The sequence below is a fragment of the Anastrepha ludens genome, chromosome 2 (genome assembly GCF_028408465.1).
Source record: "Anastrepha ludens isolate Willacy chromosome 2, idAnaLude1.1, whole genome shotgun sequence".
In the NCBI taxonomy this organism is placed as follows: domain Eukaryota; kingdom Metazoa; phylum Arthropoda; class Insecta; order Diptera; family Tephritidae; genus Anastrepha; species Anastrepha ludens.
Window position 1 is genome coordinate 132327482 of NC_071498.1, and position 24241 is coordinate 132351722.

The following is a 24241-nucleotide window of genomic DNA, read 5'->3' on the forward strand; positions in this document are numbered from 1 at the left end:
TAAATTCCTCGCAAAATATTAACATATATTGACATATTCCTGCATAATATTAACAAAATTAGTATATATTTATTATTTGGTTACTATAAAACAATAAATAATCGCAAACAACTTACATTTTAACAAGTTTTCCCACAATACGCTACACAATCGAAAGCAAAATTGCATTCGACTCTAAATTCGGTATACAACGAAAATTTCGACAGCGTTGCACCGCTCATAATACCAAATTGACATTCGATTTTCGATCTTCGACAACCAACGAATATCGAAGATCGAATGCAACTCATAATAGGGGCCATTATTTTTAAAATATATTTACTTTGTGCCTTATTATAGCAATTAGTCACCGTACAAATATAAATTAACTCTATTACAACTTCAATGTTTCAAAAAATACATTTTTTTATATGACCTCCGTGAAAAAATAAACTTCGCAGTTCCAGCCACTTGAAAAGTGGTGCTACTATACGAACAACCATAGAATAAAAAATTGCAAATTAATTTATAATGCATTAAACTTCATCTATAAACTTAAATATTTGTTTATATTGTATACATACAGGTACGACGTGCCTTAGAAAGACTTGAAGAAAAACATTTCTACTTCAAAATTTGGAAAATTAAAATTAAATGCACGTTTATAAAGTTTATAACTTCTTGGAAAAACTAATACTTCATTAGAATCACTTACATACTACACTTCATCGCGAATATACCTTACAAGATCAAGTTCGAGGAGGAGCTGTTCGGCTTTTTCTGGCCAATTCTGGTTATTCAAAGAGCGAGGACTCGGATGAGGAAGCTTATATATTTTCAAATCTTTTGCATGGCGAGAACGACTGACCATTCCGTACATGTATAACCCGACAGCCACCAATATTTCCGGTTTTACCAAGTCTAACTCTAAATCAAGTACATCAAGGCACTCTTTACCGATCTTTTCCTTATAATCACCCTGTATTTAAAAAAGCATACATCTTATTCGAAATATTTGCGAAAATCAATTTAAAATAATATACCTTCAATTCACTGGGTGTTATATTTCGTCCTGCTTTATCGTAAAAAATTAACGGGCAAAAGTTGTGTACAAAACACTGTCGTCCAAAAGTATTCAATGATCCGCCTGCTAACTTTTTGAACAAACTCCAAATGCGTACACCACTAGGCTCTTCTATACTACACTCAAATCCCCGTACAGGTCGCTTTACATGCACCGAAGGAGGTTGCTGTACTGAACCGGAAAGGCTCATTTCATTCCGAACAGTTAATATATTACCAAATGGCACCTGAAAAATATATTACTCAATAGATTTGCTTTAATTTTGCACCAGAATTATGAAGACTTACTCCAGTTTGACCCATCCCATTAGGGCCTGGATTCATACCAACAAACATTATATGTTTCGGGCCGTCCAAGAACTTTTGCAAGTAGGCGCAATGCAAACTCGATGCATATTCCACAGGATTGTACACATGGGTAATACTTGGTGGTCGTACAATGTCTTGCAAAGTTTTATTCAGCTGACATTCCAATATGTAAAACCGATTCCAAAACGATTGCTCTTTATCCGGAACTTCAGTGGGGCTTATTATGGAATGCGATAATGCTTCTTGAGATTTCTTAATAGTTATGGCTGAATCTTCACCCACGTGCGACGAAAGACAACGTTTTTTGGGGGCGGCAAACCCTTGCAGCACACTCAGTGACAGGGTCGAGTCGCTGCTATGTGATGTGCCAGCTGCACCTGCCAAAGTGTTTTTCGCAAACTTCCTCCGAGACATTGCCGGTGATTACTCGAACAAAGTCGTTCTATTTGAATAACAATAACTTTATACGAATGACTTCTAAATCAATAATTTTTCTGCAACAAAGGTAAATTGTTAAAGATAAACGCATTTATACTGCGCAGTATAAGTCACAACAGAAAATTAAAATTTAAAAAAGCTCATTTCAAAACGTTTATGACTAAAGCATTGCAAACCACACACATTAGTATTACAAATCAGCGAAAATTGCCTCTACAGCTTTGAAAAATGTGTCCACTTAACCAAGCGTTAGAAACTAATCCCTCATAGATGGCAACGAATCCTTTAAAGGCAATCAAGTTATCCATGCCAAGAAATTCCTTAACCAACTGTTCACAATAGAAACTCTGTTCTGTAACCTAAGGGCCTCGGCACACGGGTCGTATCGTCAGCGGCACTATATTATTTTTATGGTACTGACGATTACGATACGCTTGCTTGTCCGCACACAATGCAAAGTTGTCAATATGTCGAGCGATTACGAGGAATTTATTATTATTCTCCATCGGAGCAGAAATAAAAGTAAAAGGAGGAATAACTCAAACAGCTGATTATTCATTGCCACAAGGTAGTTACAAGAGGATGGTTACAAATTTCAGACTTTTGCTTACACAAATGATTCCAATGATTATAAATTTCAGACATTTTACAGAATGCTTAAACTGCTTTTAAGGAGCTTGTAGAAATTTTGAAGCCGATTATTCAACAACAAAATGCCAACACTGCTGTACGATAAGCGTCATGTTGCATGCATCTGTGATGAGTACGAGTTGCCGACGACCCGTGTGCGGTTCGCTATTTGAATACAAGAGTGCGATAGGGAGGCGCATGCCTCATGTACAGGGCCGTCGGGGTAAATCCGGAATGTTAAGCTTAAAAACAAAACGATTGGATATTTACTCAAAAATAATTTTATTTGCACTTAACTTTGTATAATGTGAGTACACATATCATAGTCGAAAATTATTCAATGTAACCTCCAACTCGACATTATTGCGACGGAACGATTTTCAGCTGACATTTTGTGGTTACAATAAAATTAATTTTGTAGTGGAATCTTTTCGTTTGTTTTATTTGTAACAATAACCAACGGCTATTCCCCCGCCAACGAAACCATCCCCGCCGCCAATTTGGCATCGGATACCCGTCAACCTATTACACGCTGTCCACTGCCATTCTGTTCAAGAGGACTCTCGAAGGAACTGCATAAACAGGACAACATATATTCAATAAATTATCTCAGTACCCATCTAAAGCTTGAAGGATTTTGATATGCGAAAGCAACAACAAAGTTGTCGCGTAAGATTCGCCGTTAGCAAGTTTGGTTATAGGCCTCTTCTATTCGCAATTTTGCCGTTCGCTATCTTTATGCTTGACGAAAAATTTCCCCGCGAAAGCAACAACAAAGTTATCGAGTAAGATTCGCCGCTGGTGATTAACGGTTATGCCTCATCTTACAAACGCATGTAATTTAAGGCGGTTCTATACCCGCGCTGCCAACATATGTTCATTTATAACAGTTACTTCATCTATTCGCCACTTGCAAGGCGAATTTATTACAGGTGACAGCAAGCACATATAAGTAAAACCCTACCTGTATTTGTTGTTGCGTTTGGTCCAACCATCACGTCAAAATCAGCCAGCAAATGTAAACATACGAATGTAAACATACCAATACATACAAACAAAGCATATCATTTTGACGTAAGCCATACCTACGGTGAAAAATTCAGCTGAGTGAATGCTTTCACCTTAATAAATCCACCTTGGCCACTTGTTAACACTTGGCGAAGAGAAACGACCTTATGTATGTGAATATAGTTATACTCGTATATATTCTTAAGACCGCGTTTAAAGGCGAAACGTTTGTTGCTTAAACCTTGCGAATTCTTTGTTAGTGTTGCCTGACACGGCAACTCCGTTGCTTGCAATGGTTTTAGTTTTTAGTCTGCAGCCAACAAAAAAATTGAGAGGAACGAGGACACAAGCAATTCACTCCCCATCTTCGCAGAGGAGTAGACGAGGCTAGTCTTCCAAAAGTTTCGAGTTGGAGCAACAAAAGTTCCGGTCTAACAAATAATAAGAAAAAAAAAAAACACCAGTCTAACGGTTAGACGCGATAGAAGTGAAACCTTCCGTAAAACAAACTGAGAGAGAATAAGACGAAAGCAGCATTAGGAGCTAGATAATTATAGGTTCATTATAATATTGCTATAAAGTTCATATTTTATTTTCTTCATTTTATTATTATTCATCCTCAATGTTTTCAATTTCAACAAATGATACGAGTGGCTTATGATAGCTAAAATATGATACAAATGCTTTGGTTTCGATGTTGTCAACATGTCTTTGAAATACCGCGTCAATGGTTGTTTTTGATCGTGTTGTCGATTCAGTGCGATTGTTACACATTTTTAAATTGAATGTTGTATTGAGAACGTCAATTAAAGGAACCGCTGTGTCCAATGCAAAATTTACGTTAAAATCGCCGCTTAAAATCATTGGAACTTTATTGTAATCTTTTCTAAGTATCCGCGATACTTCTGGTGTATACTTTATTAAATTTTCGTGAATGAATTCCGTGATGCTATTTATTGATTTTTTTTTCTGTCGATATTCACGACACTTTTCTGAATTATTTTTCGGCATAATTGCGGTAAATATTTAAAAATGAAAATATTTAAAAATGAAAATATTTACGAATATAAAAATACACACGCGGTTGGTATTATGAGCGTCCCCAGCAAAACCTGCGTGACCGAAACTCTAACACAATTACATTTTTTTGAATGTTACAAACACATATGCACGCAGGTTTTGCTGGGACGTGACCGAAACTCTAACACAATTACACATATGCACTCGTATTTGTTTGAAAATCGACTCCTCATAAACATATCATAAAATAAAAAAATAAAATAACTGTATAAAAAAAATGTTTTTCTTGTGATTCGAACCAAGAATTGTGGATCGGAAGTTCACATTGCTAGCCGCTCGGCTATCGCGCCATGCTGTCGGCGCTGGCCTGAAAGTTATTTAGTTCGTCGCTACGTGTATATGTAATATTCGTAGCCAAGAGTGTCGCTTTTTTCGTTTCACTTTTCTCAAATCACTCCCAACGATTCTAAAGAAGTTTTCACTTCAAAAAGTTTGCTTCCCCTGTGAATTAACATCAAAGAAGAGGAAGAAACTAAATATTGCAATTTGGTTTATTTGTGTAAATCCAAATTGCAAACAAACGTTCGATTACAATATGGCTGGAGAAGTGACTGTAGATGCGTTACCATACATAGACCAAGGATACGATGACGCTGGAGTTCGGGAATCGGTATTTATATATAGAATATACATATGTAAGCGTTGTCAAATTAAATAATTCGTAATTCATCTCGTTAGGCTCTTGCCATGGTCGAAGAAGAATGCCGGCGTTATAGGCCGACCAAGAATTATCTCGATCACTTGCCACCATTAAACGCAAATGCTTTCGAAACCGAATTAATGGCTAGCGAATTTGAGCGCATACAAAATCGCAAGCCAATGGAAACTCTAAGTATGAAACGTTATGAATTGCCTCCGCCACCGTCTGGCAAACTGTCCGAAGTGACTGCTTGGCAGGAATCCATAGAAAATTCAATGGCACAATTAGAACATCAGTGGGTACGTGCAATGAATCTCGAGTTAATGCTTGACTATGGCATTGAATCGTGGAAAGCATACTTAGAAGTGATAGCCGCGCTTCAAGCTAAAACTCTAATACAGTTACAAGAATCAAAAAAACAAATACAAGATATTAATTGGCAACGAAAACAAGCACAGACCCAAGCTGGAGAAAAGCTAAAAACTTTAGAGGCCAATTGGGTACTTTTGGTGTCTAAAAATTATGAAATCGAGCAAAAGTGCGCTGAATTAGAAGAACAATTGCAAAAGGGACGTGTAGAAATTGAAAAATTAAAAACAAAAAAGCAAACATCTCTGACCAATGGGAACGCGTAAGGTTTTGAAAGTACAGTAGTAATAAAATGTTGTTAATTTTAAAATACGTATTTTTTATGGACATCAATTCACTGTTATTTGTCGTGTTTATCGAACTAGAACCTGTAAAACCAGCTTATGTTATACAAAATTAACACTCATAACGAAACATCGGTCAAAATGACCGATAGTGAATTTCGTGCTGGAATAGTGGCTAAACTGCTTGACCTTGACAGCTGCCCCTCCTCCTACCTTCCTCCCTCCCCCTACCATCGCCACTGAACAGGTTTTCATTTAGTTGGCGTGACGCTATTGTCTTGTGCACATCCCAAGTTCGATTTCGGTCGGTCAGATTTACCGTGTGTTTGTATTCAAGCTTTATAGGTTTCGTTAATTTCAGTTTCATGTTTTTTTTAATGATTGACATGTCAATTATGTAAAATAAAAACTTTTTTTGATTGTAAATGCTTAATAATTATTGTAGTACCTTATTATTTACCTCATTTTAACTGAAAAAAAAACATAACAATAAAAAAACATAAAAAGTAACGATTTCGGTCAAAATTACCTTATGTTTCGCTTAGTGTCACAAAAATCATGTTTCGTTATAAGTGTTAAGGTAAGTTCCCACGGAGAATGTGAAACAAATTGTTAAATTTTGTATATGCACATATACATACATACTCGTGAATGATGGTGTGATGGCTAGTGTCGTGCGGTTTGCCTTCACATACGGGACATATATTGGGTATGTCCGGGTATATCTTGGATAAGTAGGAGTTTAACCTACTACAATATCCAGAAAGTAATTGGAGCTCTTCGTCTTCAGTAGGTGGTGGTTTGACTCTGATAACGGCATTCGAGTGTCGGGAGTTTAGGAAAGTGGTAAAGGTCTCTCAACAGATGCCGATTAATGTTTATCTAAATACTGTCCGGTCCAGTGATTGTAATTGAGTTTTGTCCTAGATCTGGTCAGTGCAGTTGAAGAGATGCTTCCTGACATGCGAGGGTTCTCATCCTCTAGCAAATGTTTTACTTTTCGTATTACCAGGCGACTAGAAGTACGCTGCAAAATTCAGAGGCGGCCGGCTAATTGCCTAAATAGTCGCCTGCAACATTTCTTTTCCTTTACTCAAGGAGCTATCGGCCACCGATTTGAGGACCTTGCTGCGGTTTTCGAACTTAGTGGCAACTGCGGTTGCGTGTGCTGAAAAGGAGAGCAAACTATCGAGGGTGACGGCCAAAATTTTGGGGCTGTTAATTGCGGATATTGGTGTGCCATCGACTTTCACCTTTAGCTGAAGTTTGATCTCCTTCGTCCAGGTGGTAAAGAGGGTAGCCGTGGATTTAATGGGAGAAGTTTGAGATTCCTTGCAGTGAAAAAGCGAGAAAGACTGACGAGATAAACGTTCACGTCGGAACACAAGCCATCGATGTCATTGCCCGGCGCCTTTATAGAACAATCGTTAGCAAATAATACCAGTGAGACTCCCTATGATGGCTGGGTGGTGGGTTTCGAGTGTAGAAGCTGAAAAGCTAGGGTGAAAGGAATCCACCGTTCAGTAAATCTTGCTTTATTTATTTGGGGATTTATTTGTTTATATAAATAGTACACTAAGACTAAGGTATTTTAATAGTACAACAATATTAAATAACTGGAATATTTTTAACATACAAGTTTCTTAATCTAAGTATTACACCAGTTCATTTACAAATCAATCCAATATGTTTAAGTGCCAATTTACACACGGAAACATTTGGAAGGGAAACATTTAGTTCGGGGGAGAAGTAGCATTAAATCAAGAGATTATATGAACCGAGTTAAAAAAGCGATGGCATTTGCGGAAATATAAAAAAAATGGAAACAGAAATAGTTGGGGTCACATAAGTCGACATAAAAAAAAATGGAAAAACTTCCGTAGTCCCGACTTACACGAGGAGACACCTGGAAGGGAAACAGTTGCTTCATTCGTTTTCTTTTTTTGTGGAAGAAAGTTCTAAGTTATGTGTTGGTTTTCAATCAAACGGAAGATAACAACGATGACAAACATCCGAACGCTGCTTGGGAAATGCACGATTATTTTTGCTAGTAAAGTAGGTATAATTTAAAATAGTTATGGGACATGTTTATGTTGATTTCTAATTTTTCCCTGCATTTCTAGATACTCAAGTTAATTTTAAGTTAATTATTTACATATGAAGTATTTTTTATCTTATTTTTTTTTATTCAAGTATAAAAATTTATAAATATATTTCAATAAAAAAACAACAAATTATTTATTATTTAACCAGTTGGCATTTTTCATTCATATATTTAAGAAATTGTTGACGAACGTTTTCCGCTTTACATGTAAGCGTGTGCGAGAATAGATCCGAACCAGACGATGCTAAAGCATTAAATGTCAAAATGTTGCCGAAAAGAATTTTGCCCGTGTGGCCTCGAATGAGACATGAAAAGAGAATTTCCAGTGTCTCCCTTCCAGATGTCTCCTCGTGTAAATCGGGACTTTGTGTGCTTATCCGTGTTTTCAATGTTGAAGTTGGCTGCAAACCATTTTTTAGACGCTTGCTTCATTCGTTTTCGTCATTTGTGAGATAAAGTCCCGTGTGTTAAAAAGTATAGCGGAAAGTGAAAAAATGGAATACAAGTGCCAGAGCCAAGACAATATTGAGGTAATATTAAAATGCAATCTGTCACAAATTTTAAGAAAATACAAATTGTGGTATCGTCAGACGTATACTAGATAACTGATATGAAAGAATAATTAACATACGTCATAAATTTGTTTTTCAGATGCCTTCTTCTTCTTCGAGTAGCTCAACTTATACGAATTCTGAAAATAGTAGCTCGAGCGGTAACGACGAGCCATCGAAAATACGAAAAAAGGTACATAACATTACGATTAATAAAAAAAATATATCATATAATTGGTTTTTTTTATATAGAAAAGTAACCAGTTTGGTGAAATGCAGCAGGAATTCTCTTTATTTAAAGCAATGATTCAAAAAAAGAAAAACTCCCGAAAATACGCCTGGTTGGGAACTTTGGTTGCAAATCAAATGGAGGAAATAGACCATGACAAACAACAGAGCGCTGCTTGGCAAATACAGACGATTATAAAAAGATATATTGATGAATCCAAACATCGCACTCCTGCATCATTAGCAACATCATCATCATCGGACAAGGATGAAGTTTCTGACAAGGATGATTTTTGCTGTAAAGTAGGTATAATTCATAAAACCTGTGAGACATGTTTATGCTGACTTCCACTTTTTTCCGTTTCTAGATACTTAAGCGCCAAAAAAGTGATACTGCGTGTAAAGTCACCAAATCTGAAAACCAAAGTGGCTACGAAACATAAAACTGTGTTTCCTATAATATTTAAGTTAAGTCGAAGAAATTTAAAACCCAAAGTATCTAAAAAATATAAGACTGTTTTTTAAGTCATAATTTTTATGTATTTTAAGTAAAGTATAAATGAAGTATATTTAATTTAATTTTTTTTATTGAAGTACAAAAGCTTATATACATATATACATTACGTACTAAAAATAAAAGAAATTAATATATTTATTATTTAACCAATCCAGTTTGCCTTCTTCATTGAAATATTTAAGAAATGTTTGACGAACATTCTCCGCTTCACCTTTTCTCGGATTATATAATATATTCGATCCAGTTGGGCAGTTATTGTTTACAGGTTCTACATTTCCGCTACTATCAGTGTATGTTTCGCCGTTTTCAATTAGATAATTATGTAAAGTACAGCACGTTAGTACAATTTTCTCTACAGTGGCCACATCTAGATTTATAGGAGCAAGAAAAACGCGAAATCGGTTCGACAAAATTCCAAATGCATGTTCCACTACATGCCTTGCCCGGGAGAGTCTTCGATTGAAAATTTGTTTTTCTTGGCATTGCGTGTGGTAAGGATATGGCTTCATTAAATGCACCTGCAGAGGAAATGCCTCGTCTCCGACTACAACATACGGAACGCTTCGATTGTTTCCAATTAAGGCTGCTTTTGGTATTTCTTTCTCATCTTGAAGAACAGTACTTAACTTGCTTTGTAGAAAAACTCCAGCATCATTAGTGCGGCCGTTGCAACCCACGTCAACGAAAATAAATTTACAATTAGCATCCACCAGGGCTAATAAAATGATGCTGTTCGTGCCTTTGTAAAAAGCTCCGTCAGTGCGTGAGGGACGAAAAGTTATATGCTTTCCATCTAATGCGCCAATGCAATTCGGGAATTGCCACTTAAACGCGAATTCTGTTGCTATAGCCTCCCATTCGGATTTGCTGCTCGGAAACTGCGAAAAAATATGTTATTAATTGCGAAATATTTATTATATTATACAATCTATCCATACCTTTAAATATGACGATTTTAATTTGTTAAACAAAGCACTGCATACCTCGGGAACTATCTTGCAAATTGAGGATTTGGATATTCGCGTCTGGTAATCCAAACTGACGTAAGACTCCCCTGAAAATAAATTACTGCTTATAACAATGTTATACATATATCACCATCTCTTTAACTCACCAGTGCTGAGAAACCGCAGCGTCACTGCCAATTTTTCTGCTGCGGGAATCGCGTTTCTCATTGAAGTATCAGAACGTTGAATATCATCTGCAATTAGCGATAGCAAGTAATGAAATTGAGCATTTGATATCCGTAGAAAATTTTTATAGCTCTGCTCATCGTACACCAGCAACTCTTTGCTTAAAAAAGCGAGCGAGCCGTGATCGCATCTGTTTTTTCGCCATTCTTTTACCCATTGCCGCTTGGTCCTCTTGATAGGCAACAATGAAACTTTTTCGCCCAAATTTGCTAATCCTAATTGGAGTATACTTTAACAATTTAATGCGCACATTTTACAAGCATGTAGAGGCTTACCTAAAAGTATTTCTTCTTTATCGCTGTCGTCAGAGTCTAATTCCGCAGCCTCACCAATGCATTCCCATATGCTTTTAATCAGTTCACATTTTTCTTCGTAATCCATATTTAATCGCAATAAACTAATATATTTCTTCACAATATAAAATTCAAACAAATCACGGCTATACGAATGAGAGAAACGTCAAAATATGCTAACGATTGTTGCCGAAAACAGTTTTGCCCGTGTGACCGCGAATGAGACATGAAAAGAGAATTTCCAGTGTCTCCCTTCCAGATGTCTCCGTGTGTAATAGCTCCTGCTGGCGCTCAAGCATGCATGTCCAGCAGGCTTATATGTGTGTGTGTCGGGTAACACTCGTACTTGCTTCGAGTCACACATACTTGTTGTCGGCTTTTGAATGATGAAAATCAAAAATTTTAGATATTAGCGTCAAGCACCCAACATGCGCACATATAAGCTGCACGACATGCATGCTTGAGTGTCACCAGGAGCTATTAGCGTCACGCACCCGACACGCACACATATAAGCTGCAGATCATGCATGCTTGAGCGTCGCCAGGAACTATAAGTCTGGTGTAATAAAAAGAAAAAAAGCAGTAGGAAAAGAAAAGAAGTATTTAGAAAAGAAAAAACAAAAGTAGTAATTAAAGAATGTAGAGAGAAATTTAATGCCCTGATTTAATGCAATCAAACACTTTTAAAGTAATTATAGACTTGTGCCTTATACCATCTTCTACCAATTTATAGATTTGTGCCTTGAAGTCTATAATTACTTTAAAAGTGTTTGATTGCATTAAATTAGGGCATTAAATTTCTCTCTACATTCTCTAATTTATCCTGGTCTGTTTTAAGTTTTTATCTTAAAAGATGGCTGACGAATGCCGATCACTCAAATTGTTCGCGGACCACCTCTTCTGTCCCGGCGGGAGGGTCGACTAGAATATCATCTAGTAGCGTGGAGTGGCTGCCTGTGTCGAATAAAACAGACCCCTCAACGCTATAATTATTTCAACAAGTGCTCGGCAGTATTTTTATTTATTTATATTTAATTAATTTTTTCAAATAATAGCTTTTTTCGCTTATTACAATTTTTTAATTTCAAGTTTGAATTTTTTGATTAAAAAACAAAGTCAAAGGGTTAAGTCAATGACAACTAGGGGTGGGATTATTTTCGAATAATATTCGAATAAACATTATTCGAATAAAACGAATAATACTATTCGTTTCAGATAATTCGAATAGTTCATTATTCGAATACCTTACTATTCGAATACCTCACTATTCGAATACCTCACTATTCGAATACCTCACTATATATTCATTTACATCAGGGAGAAAATGCTTTTAAAAATATAAAAATTACATTGGCCCTTCTCATGGTGCATGCACTTGTACATAAACCGATTAGTAGTCCGCTAATCTAAATAAATATTTACCAAAAATATTAGAATAGTGAAGTATTCGAATAGTGATGTATTCGAATAGTAAGGTATTCGAATAGTAAGGTATTCGAATAGTAAGGTATTCGAATAGTGAGGTATTCGAATAGTGAGGTATTCGAATAGCATTATTCGAATAAACGAATAAAAAATTCGAATAAATATTATTCGAATTACGAATACCTCTCGAATAAAAGATTTTATTATTCGAATAATTTTTATTCGAATAGTCCCACCCCTAATGACAACATATGTACATGCCAAATAAGCTTATGGAAAATTTGAAAGCCATATATTTATTTCACTTTGTTTAATAGGAACTATATTCTTATAAAAAATAATGATAATATATGATATTAGGTGAAAAATTATTACAATAAATTTTTGAAAAATGACTAAAACTAACTAAATGACTAAAACTTGTCAATATGTGGTGTACGTTTTCTTTTGACACTGACAGTATCGTGGAACGTGTGTATTGTAATATTTGACAGAAGGTACTTGCCCTCGCTGTCGCCAATGTGTTTATACTTTGAGAGATAAAACAAAACAGATAGTTTTGCCAAAATATTTTTAATTGTCCGATTTTTGTTTACAATATAAATTTAAAAGTATTGAAGTGAGTTGCAAGAATAGTACATAAAAATTGTGCAATAGATTGTAGCTATGCGGGTGCATCCAACTTTAACATTAAAAATAAATTGTATGTTAAAATAGAGTGAAAAAATATGGGAAATAAAGGGAAAGTGTGAAAACGAAAGAAATTTCAGTAAATTTACAAAGCTACTGTGTAAATAGATAATTAAAAAAAACGAGAGAAATTTCAGTAAATTGACAAAGCTACCGAGTAAATAAAATAAATAAATACATAATTTCTTTAAGCACTCAACCTGGTGCGAGCTATACGCTAAGCAAATTCTGTTTGAGGTGGAAAGGGTATACATCTACAGACAAAGAAAAAACCAAAATTACATCAAGTCATCTTGCCCTACACCAGGCGGCACAATGAATAGTAGAAATGCTAGTTCTGAACATGGCGCAACAGGACAAAATTTGAAGAGTGATGGTGATAATGGGAGCAGAGATAATGGATGGCTGTCATATATTGTGCCTAGCATGCAAAGAAAAATTACAAAACTTAATCATGAGTTGGTAGAGGAATGTAAACGGTGTACGGAAGACTCTATTTTATCCAAAACGACATGTGACGAATTGGAAAGGTAAGCAAAAAAAAAAAACTTTGTAATTATTTGTATTTACCAAGTAGCGATATGCTTACCTTATTACAAGTGCCGTCTTTGTCTCTAGCGTGTGTTCGTTTTTGTTAATTTTTAACAATTGCATAAGAGCGTCAGTCCATGTAGAAAATGGCCACAACTATGGGTGCACCGCCTAGGTTGGTATTAGTTGAACTGCCCCCTAAAGGTGTTCATACATATACATATGTTTAAATATGTTTGTAGACAAATTTTTGTTGCAAGTACAAACATATGTACTTATAAATTTGAATAAGTACCCTCGAATGGGATGCATGTAGGTCAACCAAAACTTCAAACATTCGAAATTTTTCTTGCTCTTATATTTGTATATTTTTTGTTGAGTGTATGGTCACGCTTTACCTCCAATTTTTGGTGTAAGGAGGATCTTTTTCATGGCAGAAAAGCACTCGTTGCTTTGCCATTGGCTGTTGAGGGGAGACCGCTATTAGAAAAATCGTTTTCTATCATGTTTTTTAAATACATATACATTAACAGTAAAATGTATATATATATATGTACTTCTATGCGGGCATCCAAACCCCTGTATAGCCTTCCCTGTAGTCCGCTTAAAACATTGCGCACTATGCAAATGGGGCACACACTGCTGGTAATGGTAAACTTGCCAATTACGACAGAGGTCTTTCCAATTTTACTGAAATAGTCAATCATAATTCGGGTCTGGAGAGCAAATAGAAAATAAACCTGCTAAATGGTACAGAGAATGTGAAGATTCCTATACACCAATCGTTGACGACGGGACTGTCGTTCCGCTACCCGTCCATGACGAGGTGAGACACGACAGTCGGTTCTTCGTTACCGGAATGACCCGGATTTATATCCGGCCAAGGACTGTCACTTCAGCAGCATTCCCCGTATATGTATGGGTAATGTTTATGCTGTTACAACAAAACAACAACCACAAGGTGAGAATGGCGGTATCGCGGCTAAAAAACAACAGAGCTGCGGGAGCCGACGGTGTATGCGTAAAAGCACGTAAAGCTGCTTTGTAAAATATGGTCGGATGAAAACATGCTTGCCGATTGGAATTTAAGTCGGTTCTACGTTACCGGAATGACTCGGGTTTTTCCCGACCAAGGGCTGCCGCCGCAGTAAACTAGCCCTGTCTAGTGTACCGTATCCCACCCATTGGAATTTAAGTGTGCTCTGTGCAAACCACAAAAAGGGTGGCACTACACTCTGTGACAATTACCGCGGCTTCCTTCTATCTTATCAGTGTTGCTTTAGAACTGGGAAATCCACCATCGACCAGATATTCACAATACGCCAAGTCTTGGGAAAATACCCATGAAAGGAGAATGAATACACACAATTTTTTTTTTTTTTTGCCAATTTCAAATTTTTTATAAGAGCGTATAATTGTTGGCTTTTGCCGATTATATTGACTGCGTTGGCCTTAACAAACGCGCTGTTAGTTCTGCCATTTCCAAACTGGATAAAGTAGAAAAAACGAATGGGTCTGTTGGTGTACGAGGACAAAACGAAGTACCTCCTATCGGTGCACTCGCGTATCGACACCCACGCCACTGTTGATAGTTATGATTTCGAGGTTCTAAGAGACTTCGGTTATTTAGGAACCACCGTTAACACCGATAACAATGTCAGCCTTGAAATCCAATCTTGCTAACACGTGCTACTTTGGATTTAATAGGCAAATGAGTTGTAAAGTCCTCTCTTGACGAAAAAAACTAACACTTTATTAGGCTCTCATCATGCCCGTCCTAACGTATGGCGCAAAGGCTTCGACAATATCCGATGAGGCGTCACTTGGAGTGTTTGAGTGAAAGATATTGCGGAAGATTTTTGGATCTTTGCACGTTGGTGAACAATAGCACCAAATAAAGATCCAGCGGTTTTGTTGGTTGGGTCATGCCGTCCGAATGGATGCAAATTTTCCGGCTCTGAAAGTATTCGTTGCGCTACCAGCTGGTGGTAACAGAGGAAGAGGAAGGCCTCCTTTGCGTTGGAAAGAGCGGGTGGAGAAGGGCTTGGCTTCACTTGGTGTGTCCAACTGGCGCCGGTTAGCACGACTGGCGCGCTTTGTTAAACTCGGCCAAAATTGCTTAAGCGGTTATCGCGTCAATCAAGAATAAGATTTATGTACGGAGAATGCAGTTGGAGGGGCAGTCCTTGGGCGGATATAAAAATAAGGGGAAAGGATACGACGTTGCGACACCCCTAGATTGATCTCGAAATATTATTGAAATATTGACTCGAAATAATACTGAGTGCGACCACACAGTTCATTTGCGGATCACCTGTTGTTGTTGTTGTTGTGGCAGCGTAAACATTCCCCATACTTACATACGGGAAATGCTGCTGGAGTGACAGTCCTTGGCCGGATATAAATCTGGGTCGTTTCGGTAACGTAGAACCGACTGTCGTGGAAACGTTGCGGATCACCTTCTTAGTCCCGGTGGGAGAGAGAGTGTCATTGAATATGCATAATGTCCTTTGGCAGAACTGACACGTTTTAGCAAAATTTAATTTGGGTTGAGTGCTTTTTTTTTTTGAACGAAATTTCAGTTCTATGTTTCTGTTAAAGTTCGAGGTGAACGTGGTTATTGACCATTTGTGTGTACTTTCATTAGATTTTGAGATAAATTTATTACAGTTCTTTAGTTACAGTTCTGATGTGGTTCATCGTTCATTGTTTACTTAAGTTGTTTTTTAACAACTATTAAAATTATATTTTTATACATCTTTTAGCTGCAGTCGTGACATCCGCCGTGAAATTGTTAAGAAAATGCGGAATGGCTGCGCACCACTCTTCATTGCATGTAAACGGGGCTGCGTACCTATAGCTGAGTATTTGGTTACCGTCTGCGAGGCCGATATCGAACAGCGTGGCCTCTATGAGGTACCTGAAGATCGCACATTTCATTACGTCACTCCACTCTGGTGCGCTGTTGTCTCTGGCAAGTTGCCAATGGTGAAATATTTAGTGCGCATTGGCTGTGATATAAATGCCACCTCGGATTCAGGGTCAACTCCAGTGCGTAGTGCCTGTTTTATGACACATCTTGAAATCGGTAAGCGTACTTATTTCTGCTTTAATGCGTTTCCTGTTTTTTAATCGAATATGCTTTATATTTCAGTACAATATTTGGTCGAAGCTGGTGCCGATATCAAAAAGCCCAACATGAATGGTGGCACTTGTTTGATAAATTCTGTGCAATCAGTGACATTGTGTTTATATTTAATTCAAAAAGGCGCTGATGTCAACGCCAAGGACATACAAGAAAAGACTGCCCTACATTACGCCATACAGGAACATAGGTTATTAAAGCAATTTAAATATATTTAATCAGTATCATTAATAGCTCAACCTAAGCTTAACACCACAATTTAGATAAAATACACAATTTTGGCTTTTAATATAATATTAATTTTATTTATTTTGTCGATTTTCGAATTTAGTTTGAAGTCAACAACGATGCAAATATTTATATACATAAATCATCAGAATATTGCATTGTTGTTGTAAGAGAGGTTGAATATACAAGAACACTTCCGTTATGAACATTTGTTGTGTGTTTTAAGCAGTAAATATATACTATTTCATATATTATTATTATTTACATAGATTAGAAACTACCAAGCTATTATTGGAGCATGGCGCCGATCCTTACATGAAGAGTCGTTATGGCGATGATGCCCTGCGAACAGCCTGCGTTAGAGGAGCAAAACAAATTTATGATTATTTGAAATCTCATGTTTCATACTCGCCTCAGATGATGATCGAGGCTAATGAGTTAATCGGTAATAAGTTAAACAGATTTGCTCTTATTATAGCTGAGAAAAACTTGTTTGGTCTAAATTTAGGTTCAACTTTTCTGGATGAACATAATGAAAGTAGACTGGCGGTACGTCATTGGCGTTTAGCCCATCTTATACGCGCTTCTTTTACACCTTACTTAGGTAAGTCTTTAAACGATTATAATTCAGACGTTTTTAGACAGTTTTAATATAAGAATTTAGTTGAGTATTAGAAGTTTCCTACTTTTTTTTATCTCCTTAACCACTCCTGTCATATTTCAATTGAGGATACTTGTTTGTATGATCACACTTCAAGTCGGCGATTGCCGTGGAACTACATGTTTTCGAAAAAAGTACTCTCTGTTGATTTGAAGGGGTTGTCTGTGGCTAAAATCTGTGCGATCCACAATCGTAGGTAGCTTTTCGAAATAAAATTTCTGAACTTAGACGGTTTAATCAATTGCTTGTGCTCTTTCCGCCGCGACAATTGAACTGGTGAACTGGTAGGGAAGTTTCACTGATGTTATATACTCCAAAATTCTGGATGTCCCCTTTCATAGTTTGCTCTCCTTTTCAGCGCATACAACCGCAATGGCTACTAAGGTCCAAAACCGCAACGATGTCCTCAAATAGCTAGCCGGCAGTACTTGGGGCAAAGACAAACAAATGCTGCTGGCGACATTTTAGGCAATTGGCCTGAATTTAATTAACTGAATTATGCAGCGCCTGTCTGGTCGCCTGGCACCAGTGATACGCAGTAGACAAAGCCCCAGATATGTGGGAATACTGCAATCAGCATAGCTACGGGATGCCTCCTGGTGTCCTCTCTGCAACAACAACTCCACATGAAGCATGTTTTTGTTGTTGTAGTAGCATAATCATTCCCCATACATATACGGGGAGTGCTGCTGAAGTGACCGTCCTTAGTCGGATATAAATCCGGGTCGTTCCGGTTAGAAAGAACCGACTGTTATGGGAACGTCGCATGAAGCATCAATGCTCTCAGTTAAAAAGTACAACAAAATCCTCAACAAACAAATTCTTCTAGGCTGCTAGCGAATGCACCACCTTAGCCATCTCCCAGGCACTGCAGGAGGAATCTGTTCAACTATTCTAACGAGACCCAGGACAAAACTCAATTACAACTACTGGACCAGACAGTATACAGAGAAACATTAAACGACATTCATCGGCAGACCCTTACCACCTTCCTAACTCCCGACCCCCGAATGTCGTTATCGTAGTCCAACCACCACCTATTGCAGACGAAGAGCTTCAACTGTCTCGCGAGACCCGCGTAATTTTGGTCCTATTACGTTCAACTTCAAGACGCACACCACAAATAGGAGGAGGAGCTCGGCTAATCACCTAAAACGGATGTACGCGTCAGTTATATATATATGTATATATCCAACAACAACAACAAACAGGCAACTCGTTCTCATTTTTTCTGCCTTACACTGACATAATTGTATAGTGGATATAAATCTGGGTCGTCCCGGTTATGTAGAACCGACTGTCGTGGGAACGTCCCTGGGTCGTATTGTTGGATTACACCGACGAGGGCGGCAATTAATGGACTAACGGGTCTGTCAGTTGGCTCTAAGTTACCGGTACGACCCGGATGTATATCCGGCCAAGCGCTGTCGCTCCATTAGCATTCCGCAAACATTTATGGCGAATGTTTTATGCAGTTACAGCAAAAACAAAACTTCTACTACGAAAACCCCTACCTCACCAATATACATTTCAATTTATCTCATCACCCACTTCAATCTGAAGCTGGTGGAGTCTAATATAGAAGCGTTTACTAGGTTAGGTTAGGTTGAAGCGTTTGCCCTGTGGGATATACTCAGACTCATATCCCATTGTGATGTTGTATGAGGAATTTGTCCTTATCTCTACTAAAAACAGTGTGTAATTTGCAAAATTTTAGAAGATCTCTAATTTCCGCAGAACTGAGATCTTCCAATTAATTAAAAAATGGTACCTAAAATGGTATACCTACGTTTGGATAGAGCAGGACAATGGCACAAAAGGTTTCGGGATCGTCTCGACCTCTTCCTTATCTGGACGGCTTCCGCTTCATGTGTTTGCACATCAATCCTCGTAAAAACTGAAATCAGTGTGCTAAGACTGTTATTTTGGCTCAGCAGAGATTCATTTGACGGGCGATTTTGCAGGTGGTTTCATTATGCCATCTTTCATTTGCTGCTTTTACAATTTCCTCTATGATAAAAGGCTTAAATGTCTGTAAGGGTATGCCTCTGTAATTGTCTGTGTACTCATCGGTCAATTTGGTGCCGAGTCTCGCGAGTTCATCGGTTCTACAGTTTCCCTCAGTGTCACAGTGGCCTGGACCCCATGTTGCCCTTAAGTGAAATGACTCAGCCATCTTGTTAAGAGATATGCGCCATTTCATTGCTACCTTGGAGGTTGTCGACTGTTTTGTGAGGGATTTCATCGCCGCCTGGCTATCAGTGAAAATGTAGAAGTCGTCTGCAGATATCGTAACACAGTGTACCAGTATCACGAGTTGCTATTATCTTACAAAACTAATCTGATGTATTGTTTCTCTGCCTTCTTTCTTTATCTTGCATGCAGAAAAAGAACCCAGGGTACCACTGCGTCCTGCCTACGGCAATGCCGTTGAATTTTCCACACTCGATGAGCTCGACAACATAGCAACAGATATGGATGCAATGCGTATTCAAAGTTTGATGATTTGTGAGCGCATACTCGGCATAACGCACAAAGATACGCTCTTCCGCTTAACTTTTCGTGGCGCTTCATATGCCGACTCACTGCAACTGCAACGTTGTATCGATTTGTGGCGCCTACTGCTGGAAGTGCGAGTAACGCATTTTTCAATACTACATTTCGATACTTGTTATGCCGCTCAAGCATTGGTACGCTTAATGATTGACTTGCACGAACGCAACAGGAATCAACGAGCTAACGCAGAGGGCCCCGCCGCACTGGATGACGACGAGGACAATATGGATGAAATAAAGGAAGATCACTTACCGCTATTCGAAGATGTATTCGGCGTATTTCGCCTGCTAACTGAAACCATCGCTGACTCACAAGAACTACTCCAAGTGCGACCAGTCTATCGAAAACAGCAAGAAAATTTTGATCGCATTTTGAAGTGCATAGCGCATCTAATTTACTTGTTAATCAGCACGGCGAATACGCATGAGCAAAAGAAGTCTGTGTTCTGTGCTGTGCGTGATTTGGTTCGCGCGACTGTGCGCAGTGCTTGCACATCCGACACTTTGCTGCATCTATGCGTTTCGCGGCTGAATGTCATAAAGAGTGGCTACCTTACCGATGAGAACAATTTAACGGTAAGTTAACGTAGTGATAATTTTTGTCGTCGTGAAACTACTTCTAATTTTTTTTTACCGTAGATTGTGTTTCCAAACGCAGACGTGATTAAATTGCTACTCGACTGCGGTATGAATGTGAATGCTAAAAATGAGGCTAAATCAACGCCGTTGCATGTTGCTGTGCAACCGTATAATTATAGCAATAATGTGAGTGTGAGAATGTTTAGTTTTTCATATGAGCGTTGAAAAGTAATCATATTTCGTTTTCTTTACCAGATTATACTATTGTTGTTAGAACACGGCGCAGATTTAGACCAGCCCAATAAGTCGGATGAGCGCCCATTTAATTTGATTGTAAGCAACCCAGCCAATACGATACCCTTAATGAACTATGTGAATCTCAAGTGTCTAACTGCTACAATAATAAGTAAATACAAAATTCCGTATCGTAATCAAATACCAAAATTGCTCGAAGATTTCGTTAAACAACATGAGCCTTGAAAGTATACGTACATGCCAAAGCAAAATATCTGATACAATTTTTGTTTCGAACGCAATTAATATGTCCATGAACAAACCTAAGTAGTATGCGATTTAAAGGAATGAAGATGCAAAGAAAAAGCTGACTAGTGATATATAATTTAATTTGAATGCTTTGTAAATGGTAGTAAAGATAATAAATCATTAAAATTGAGTAAAAAGGCAGTAATTTTCATAATTTTTAAACACAGATAAAATTAATTAAGATTTTCAAATAAGTTAAATAACGATAAATATAGGAGTCACTATTTAAATGTGGGTGATTGACATTTTCAGTACTATTGTACAATACATAAGGATATACATACATACATACATACATATATACATATAATATTTAAAATTCATCCCAATTGATCAATCATAATATACGTAGCTGCATTAAAATATCCTAGTTCATATTTCCATATATGAAATAATAACACTTACGTATACTCTCATTTGAACTCACCAATATAATTATTGTATTAATAAAAATATTAACAGACAACTTAATGTAAAAAGTGTTTTTATTAACTATATTGGGGCTTTCCCCACGACAGTTGAGCCTATGCTACCGGCATGAATCGGCCAATAACTGCAACTCCAGCAGCACTCCCATTCCCAACATGGTGAATGTTTATGCTGGCAAAACGACAACAATAACAACTTATTGATGAAAATACTCTGCAGAAATGGATACACAATTAGTCTTGCCATAAATTCTGTGACACATTTTACAGTGCATTCGCCGAGAACGAATTCGCAGAAAAAAGTTACGTTTGCTTTGGTTCCTATGCGTTGTCTACTCATAAATTATACTCAGTTTTGTGGCAAATTTCGCTTGTTAACAATGGAGTGGTGAGCTAAGGAAAACCGCTTTGCGGGGATTGCATTACAAAAGTGTGACAAAAGTGCAAGTTAGATTTACGAATTGCTGAAAAAACTTAATATTTCGAGAATGTTTCTTTACCGCACGATCAATCGTTTTTCACAAACGTCTGAAGTGGCAGACAGAAAAAGATGTGGTCATCCTCGCGTGGCTCGAGCCCGTGCAGCCATAAAAGCCGTTCGAGAAAGAATTCGCAGAAATCTACTTAGAAAGCATCAAATCATGTCCAGGTAAATGAATGTTTCGATCGGATCCATGTGGAGACTAATTAGAGATGATCTCCACATGAAAGCCTTCCGTCGCTCTGGTCATCGTTTGACAACGCGCTTAAGGCACCTTTCTGATCTAGAATATGTGAAAAAATCGATTTTTTTTCATGTTATGATACAGGGTGGGACATATAGCGTTTGCTTTTTGAACCACCTATTTTTTTGAGAATAGTAACACAAATGATATGTCAAATGTGTTCATAATTTACTTAAAGGTTTGACATTTACGAAATGGGACGCTATACGCTTGAACAAAATTGGGAAATATTGAAAACCTATTTCCAAAGTGGTGAGTCTTCTTCTGATGAAGCTCATTTTCACATCGGTGGCTACGTTAATAAGCGAAATTGTCGGATTTGGGGCTCAGAAAATCCCCACGTTACTGTAGAGAAGCAAATGCATCCACAATGAGTCACTGTTTGGTGCGCTTTTTGGTCTGACGGCATCACCGGACCATTTTTTTTCGAAAATGAGCGAGGAACCGCGGTTACAGTAAATGGCGGGCGTTACCGTGACATGCTCAACGAGTTGTTTCCAAAAATTGAAGAGGATGACATGGGCGACATTTAGTTTCAACAGGACGGTGCAACTTGTCACACTGCCAAAGTTACACTCGCACTTTTGGCTACCGTTTTTCAGAACCGAATAATCAGCCGAAATTCCGATATCTATTGGCCGTCTCGGAGCTGTGATTTAAGCCCGTCGGACTATTTTTTGTGGGAAGCCGTTAAGGACAAATGCTATGCAAACCATCCAGAGACGATTGATGCTTTAAAACACGAAATCGAAGATGCCATACATAGTTTAGAGTCCTTTAAAACGAGACCGGTTTGGAGTACGACGCCAGGTATAAGCGCGTTAACTGTGTTTTTCTCGAAACTATTTTTTTCGAGCTGGCGTTGGTAATTTCTCAAAAAGTACTGAACGGATTGATTTGAATTATTTATATGTTATTGAGTAGACTTGTGGCTCTCGCGGGTAGCATAATTATAATTTTATAATCAATTTTTTTATTTTTTAAGAGCGAAAACGTGAAAAAATCTTTTTTTTGTTTTTCTAATAAACAGATATCTAGAAACATTTTTTTTATAAATCTGCTACCCACCATAGCGACATATCGCCTGATGAATATTCGACCGAATTTTTTTTTTTAGATGTATGATACCTGAGCAGCCCGTCAGGGGAAGCAATTTGTTTTATTATTGTCATTGAAAAAAAATATAATTATATATTTTTGTTTTTGTAAATAAAGAATTGATCTAATGAATAAAGACGATTTTCAATTGATACCAATTGTTTTTCCTCAATTTTAACGCCTTCAATTTTCACGTCTCTAGACCAGAAAGGTGTCTTAAAGAAAATGAGACCCAACAGATGCAAACAGCTTTTCGGTGGCACGCGGCCAACTGCCATCAAAATAGATATTCTTTTCGCAGACGAGAAAATTTTCACTGTTGAAGAATTTTTAATAAGCAAAACAACAAAATCTATGCTAAAACTTCTAAAGACGCAAAAAATGTTATTCCAAGGTTTCAGCGTGGCCACCGTCCAGCTTCCGTAATGGTGTGGCTGGGAGTGTCTTGTAAAAACGTTACATCTCTTCATTTCTCCCAAAAATGGAGTAAGCCCGGGGCAAAAGTGTACCAGGAAGATGTCCTAGACGGCGTGTTGAAGCAGTTGAGCATTCCTCTCTTCAATGCAGAGCGTTGGATCTTCCAGCAAGATTCCGCTCCAGCCCATAAAGCAAAAACCACCCAGCAGTGGCTGAAAAACAATATTCCTGGGTTTATAGCCGTAGAAGATTGGCCGTCTGAATCCATTAAGGGGTTGTATCCAGTTGGAATTTTCAAACAAAAAGCGATTTTTTTTATTTTATTCTCTTATTGTATATTTAAGAATACACACAGAAAATTTAATATCGTTCCGGTGAATATTTTCGAGGTTACACGCAAATTTGAAAACACGTTTTTCTCAAAATGGTGTTTTCAAAGTCGGTGACCAACATTACTCGAAAATGTTAAATGGTTAAACCGATTACTGTAAAGTTTTAACACGAGCTTCT

General features: G+C 37.6%; 5 protein-coding genes across 6 annotated transcripts; 3 read left to right on the top strand and 2 right to left on the bottom strand.

Moving 5' to 3' along the window:
- Window positions 1–301: 301 nt before the first annotated feature.
- LOC128855353 (single-strand selective monofunctional uracil-DNA glycosylase) lies at window positions 302–2142 on the bottom strand. Of its 2 annotated transcripts, none has more exons than XM_054090207.1 (4): window positions 1993–2142; window positions 1351–1813; window positions 1023–1289; window positions 302–958 (listed from the first exon to the last, which is right to left on the bottom strand). In XM_054090207.1, the coding sequence occupies exons 2-4, from the start codon at window positions 1783–1785 to the stop codon at window positions 698–700; spliced, it is 963 nt and encodes a 320-aa protein (XP_053946182.1). In that variant the 5' UTR covers window positions 1786–1813; window positions 1993–2142; the 3' UTR covers window positions 302–697. The 2 variants fall into 2 exon arrangements, with proteins under 2 accessions (XP_053946182.1, XP_053946181.1); XM_054090206.1 differs by having other exon boundaries at window positions 1351–1865.
- A 2824-nt stretch (window positions 2143–4966) lies between these two features.
- On the top strand, window positions 4967–5846 carry LOC128855355 (pre-mRNA-splicing factor SPF27). Its single transcript, XM_054090208.1, has 2 exons — window positions 4967–5137; window positions 5206–5846. Exons 1-2 carry the CDS (start codon window positions 5063–5065, stop codon window positions 5800–5802), a joined length of 672 nt encoding a protein of 223 aa, XP_053946183.1. The 5' UTR covers window positions 4967–5062; the 3' UTR covers window positions 5803–5846.
- A 2288-nt stretch (window positions 5847–8134) lies between these two features.
- Window positions 8135–9228, top strand: LOC128859593 (uncharacterized). Its single transcript, XM_054096531.1, has 4 exons — window positions 8135–8454; window positions 8576–8668; window positions 8728–9006; window positions 9072–9228. Exons 1-4 carry the CDS (start codon window positions 8419–8421, stop codon window positions 9144–9146), a joined length of 483 nt encoding a protein of 160 aa, XP_053952506.1. The 5' UTR covers window positions 8135–8418; the 3' UTR covers window positions 9147–9228.
- A 310-nt stretch (window positions 9229–9538) lies between these two features.
- On the bottom strand, window positions 9539–10897 carry LOC128854958 (uncharacterized). Its single transcript, XM_054089490.1, has 5 exons — window positions 10689–10897; window positions 10335–10628; window positions 10159–10274; window positions 9776–10098; window positions 9539–9587 (listed from the first exon to the last, which is right to left on the bottom strand). The coding sequence occupies exons 1-5, from the start codon at window positions 10792–10794 to the stop codon at window positions 9539–9541; spliced, it is 888 nt and encodes a 295-aa protein (XP_053945465.1). The 5' UTR covers window positions 10795–10897.
- A 1717-nt stretch (window positions 10898–12614) lies between these two features.
- On the top strand, window positions 12615–21534 carry LOC128855356 (protein fem-1 homolog A). The gene is made up of 8 exons (XM_054090209.1): window positions 12615–13351; window positions 16118–16440; window positions 16507–16687; window positions 16995–17170; window positions 17234–17329; window positions 19772–20517; window positions 20581–20706; window positions 20776–21534. The coding sequence occupies exons 1-8, from the start codon at window positions 13137–13139 to the stop codon at window positions 20998–21000; spliced, it is 2088 nt and encodes a 695-aa protein (XP_053946184.1). The 5' UTR covers window positions 12615–13136; the 3' UTR covers window positions 21001–21534.
- Window positions 21535–24241: the final 2707 nt, after the last annotated feature.

Coding starts and splice junctions, on each gene's coding strand:
- LOC128855353 (XM_054090207.1), bottom strand. CDS start 1,785: ATGTCTCGGAGGAAGTTTGCGAAAAACACTTTGGCAGGTGCAGCTGGC. Junction 1,290..1,350: donor ATGGGATGGGTCAAACTGGA/GTAAGTCTTCAT, acceptor TATATTTTTCAG/GTGCCATTTGGTAATATATT. Junction 959..1,022: donor TAACACCCAGTGAATTGAAG/GTATATTATTTT, acceptor TTTTAAATACAG/GGTGATTATAAGGAAAAGAT.
- LOC128855355 (XM_054090208.1), top strand. CDS start 5,063: ATGGCTGGAGAAGTGACTGTAGATGCGTTACCATACATAGACCAAGGA. Junction 5,138..5,205: donor ACGCTGGAGTTCGGGAATCG/GTATTTATATAT, acceptor TCATCTCGTTAG/GCTCTTGCCATGGTCGAAGA.
- LOC128859593 (XM_054096531.1), top strand. CDS start 8,419: ATGGAATACAAGTGCCAGAGCCAAGACAATATTGAG. Junction 8,455..8,575: donor AGAGCCAAGACAATATTGAG/GTAATATTAAAA, acceptor TTTGTTTTTCAG/ATGCCTTCTTCTTCTTCGAG. Junction 8,669..8,727: donor CATCGAAAATACGAAAAAAG/GTACATAACATT, acceptor TTTTTTATATAG/AAAAGTAACCAGTTTGGTGA.
- LOC128854958 (XM_054089490.1), bottom strand. CDS start 10,794: ATGGATTACGAAGAAAAATGTGAACTGATTAAAAGCATATGGGAATGC. Junction 10,629..10,688: donor TAAAGAAGAAATACTTTTAG/GTAAGCCTCTAC, acceptor TACTCCAATTAG/GATTAGCAAATTTGGGCGAA. Junction 9,588..9,775: donor GGAAACAATCGAAGCGTTCC/GTATGTTGTAGT, acceptor CTATAAATCTAG/ATGTGGCCACTGTAGAGAAA.
- LOC128855356 (XM_054090209.1), top strand. CDS start 13,137: ATGAATAGTAGAAATGCTAGTTCTGAACATGGCGCAACAGGACAAAAT. Junction 13,352..16,117: donor ACATGTGACGAATTGGAAAG/GTAAGCAAAAAA, acceptor TACATCTTTTAG/CTGCAGTCGTGACATCCGCC. Junction 17,330..19,771: donor TTCTTTTACACCTTACTTAG/GTAAGTCTTTAA, acceptor TCTTGCATGCAG/AAAAAGAACCCAGGGTACCA.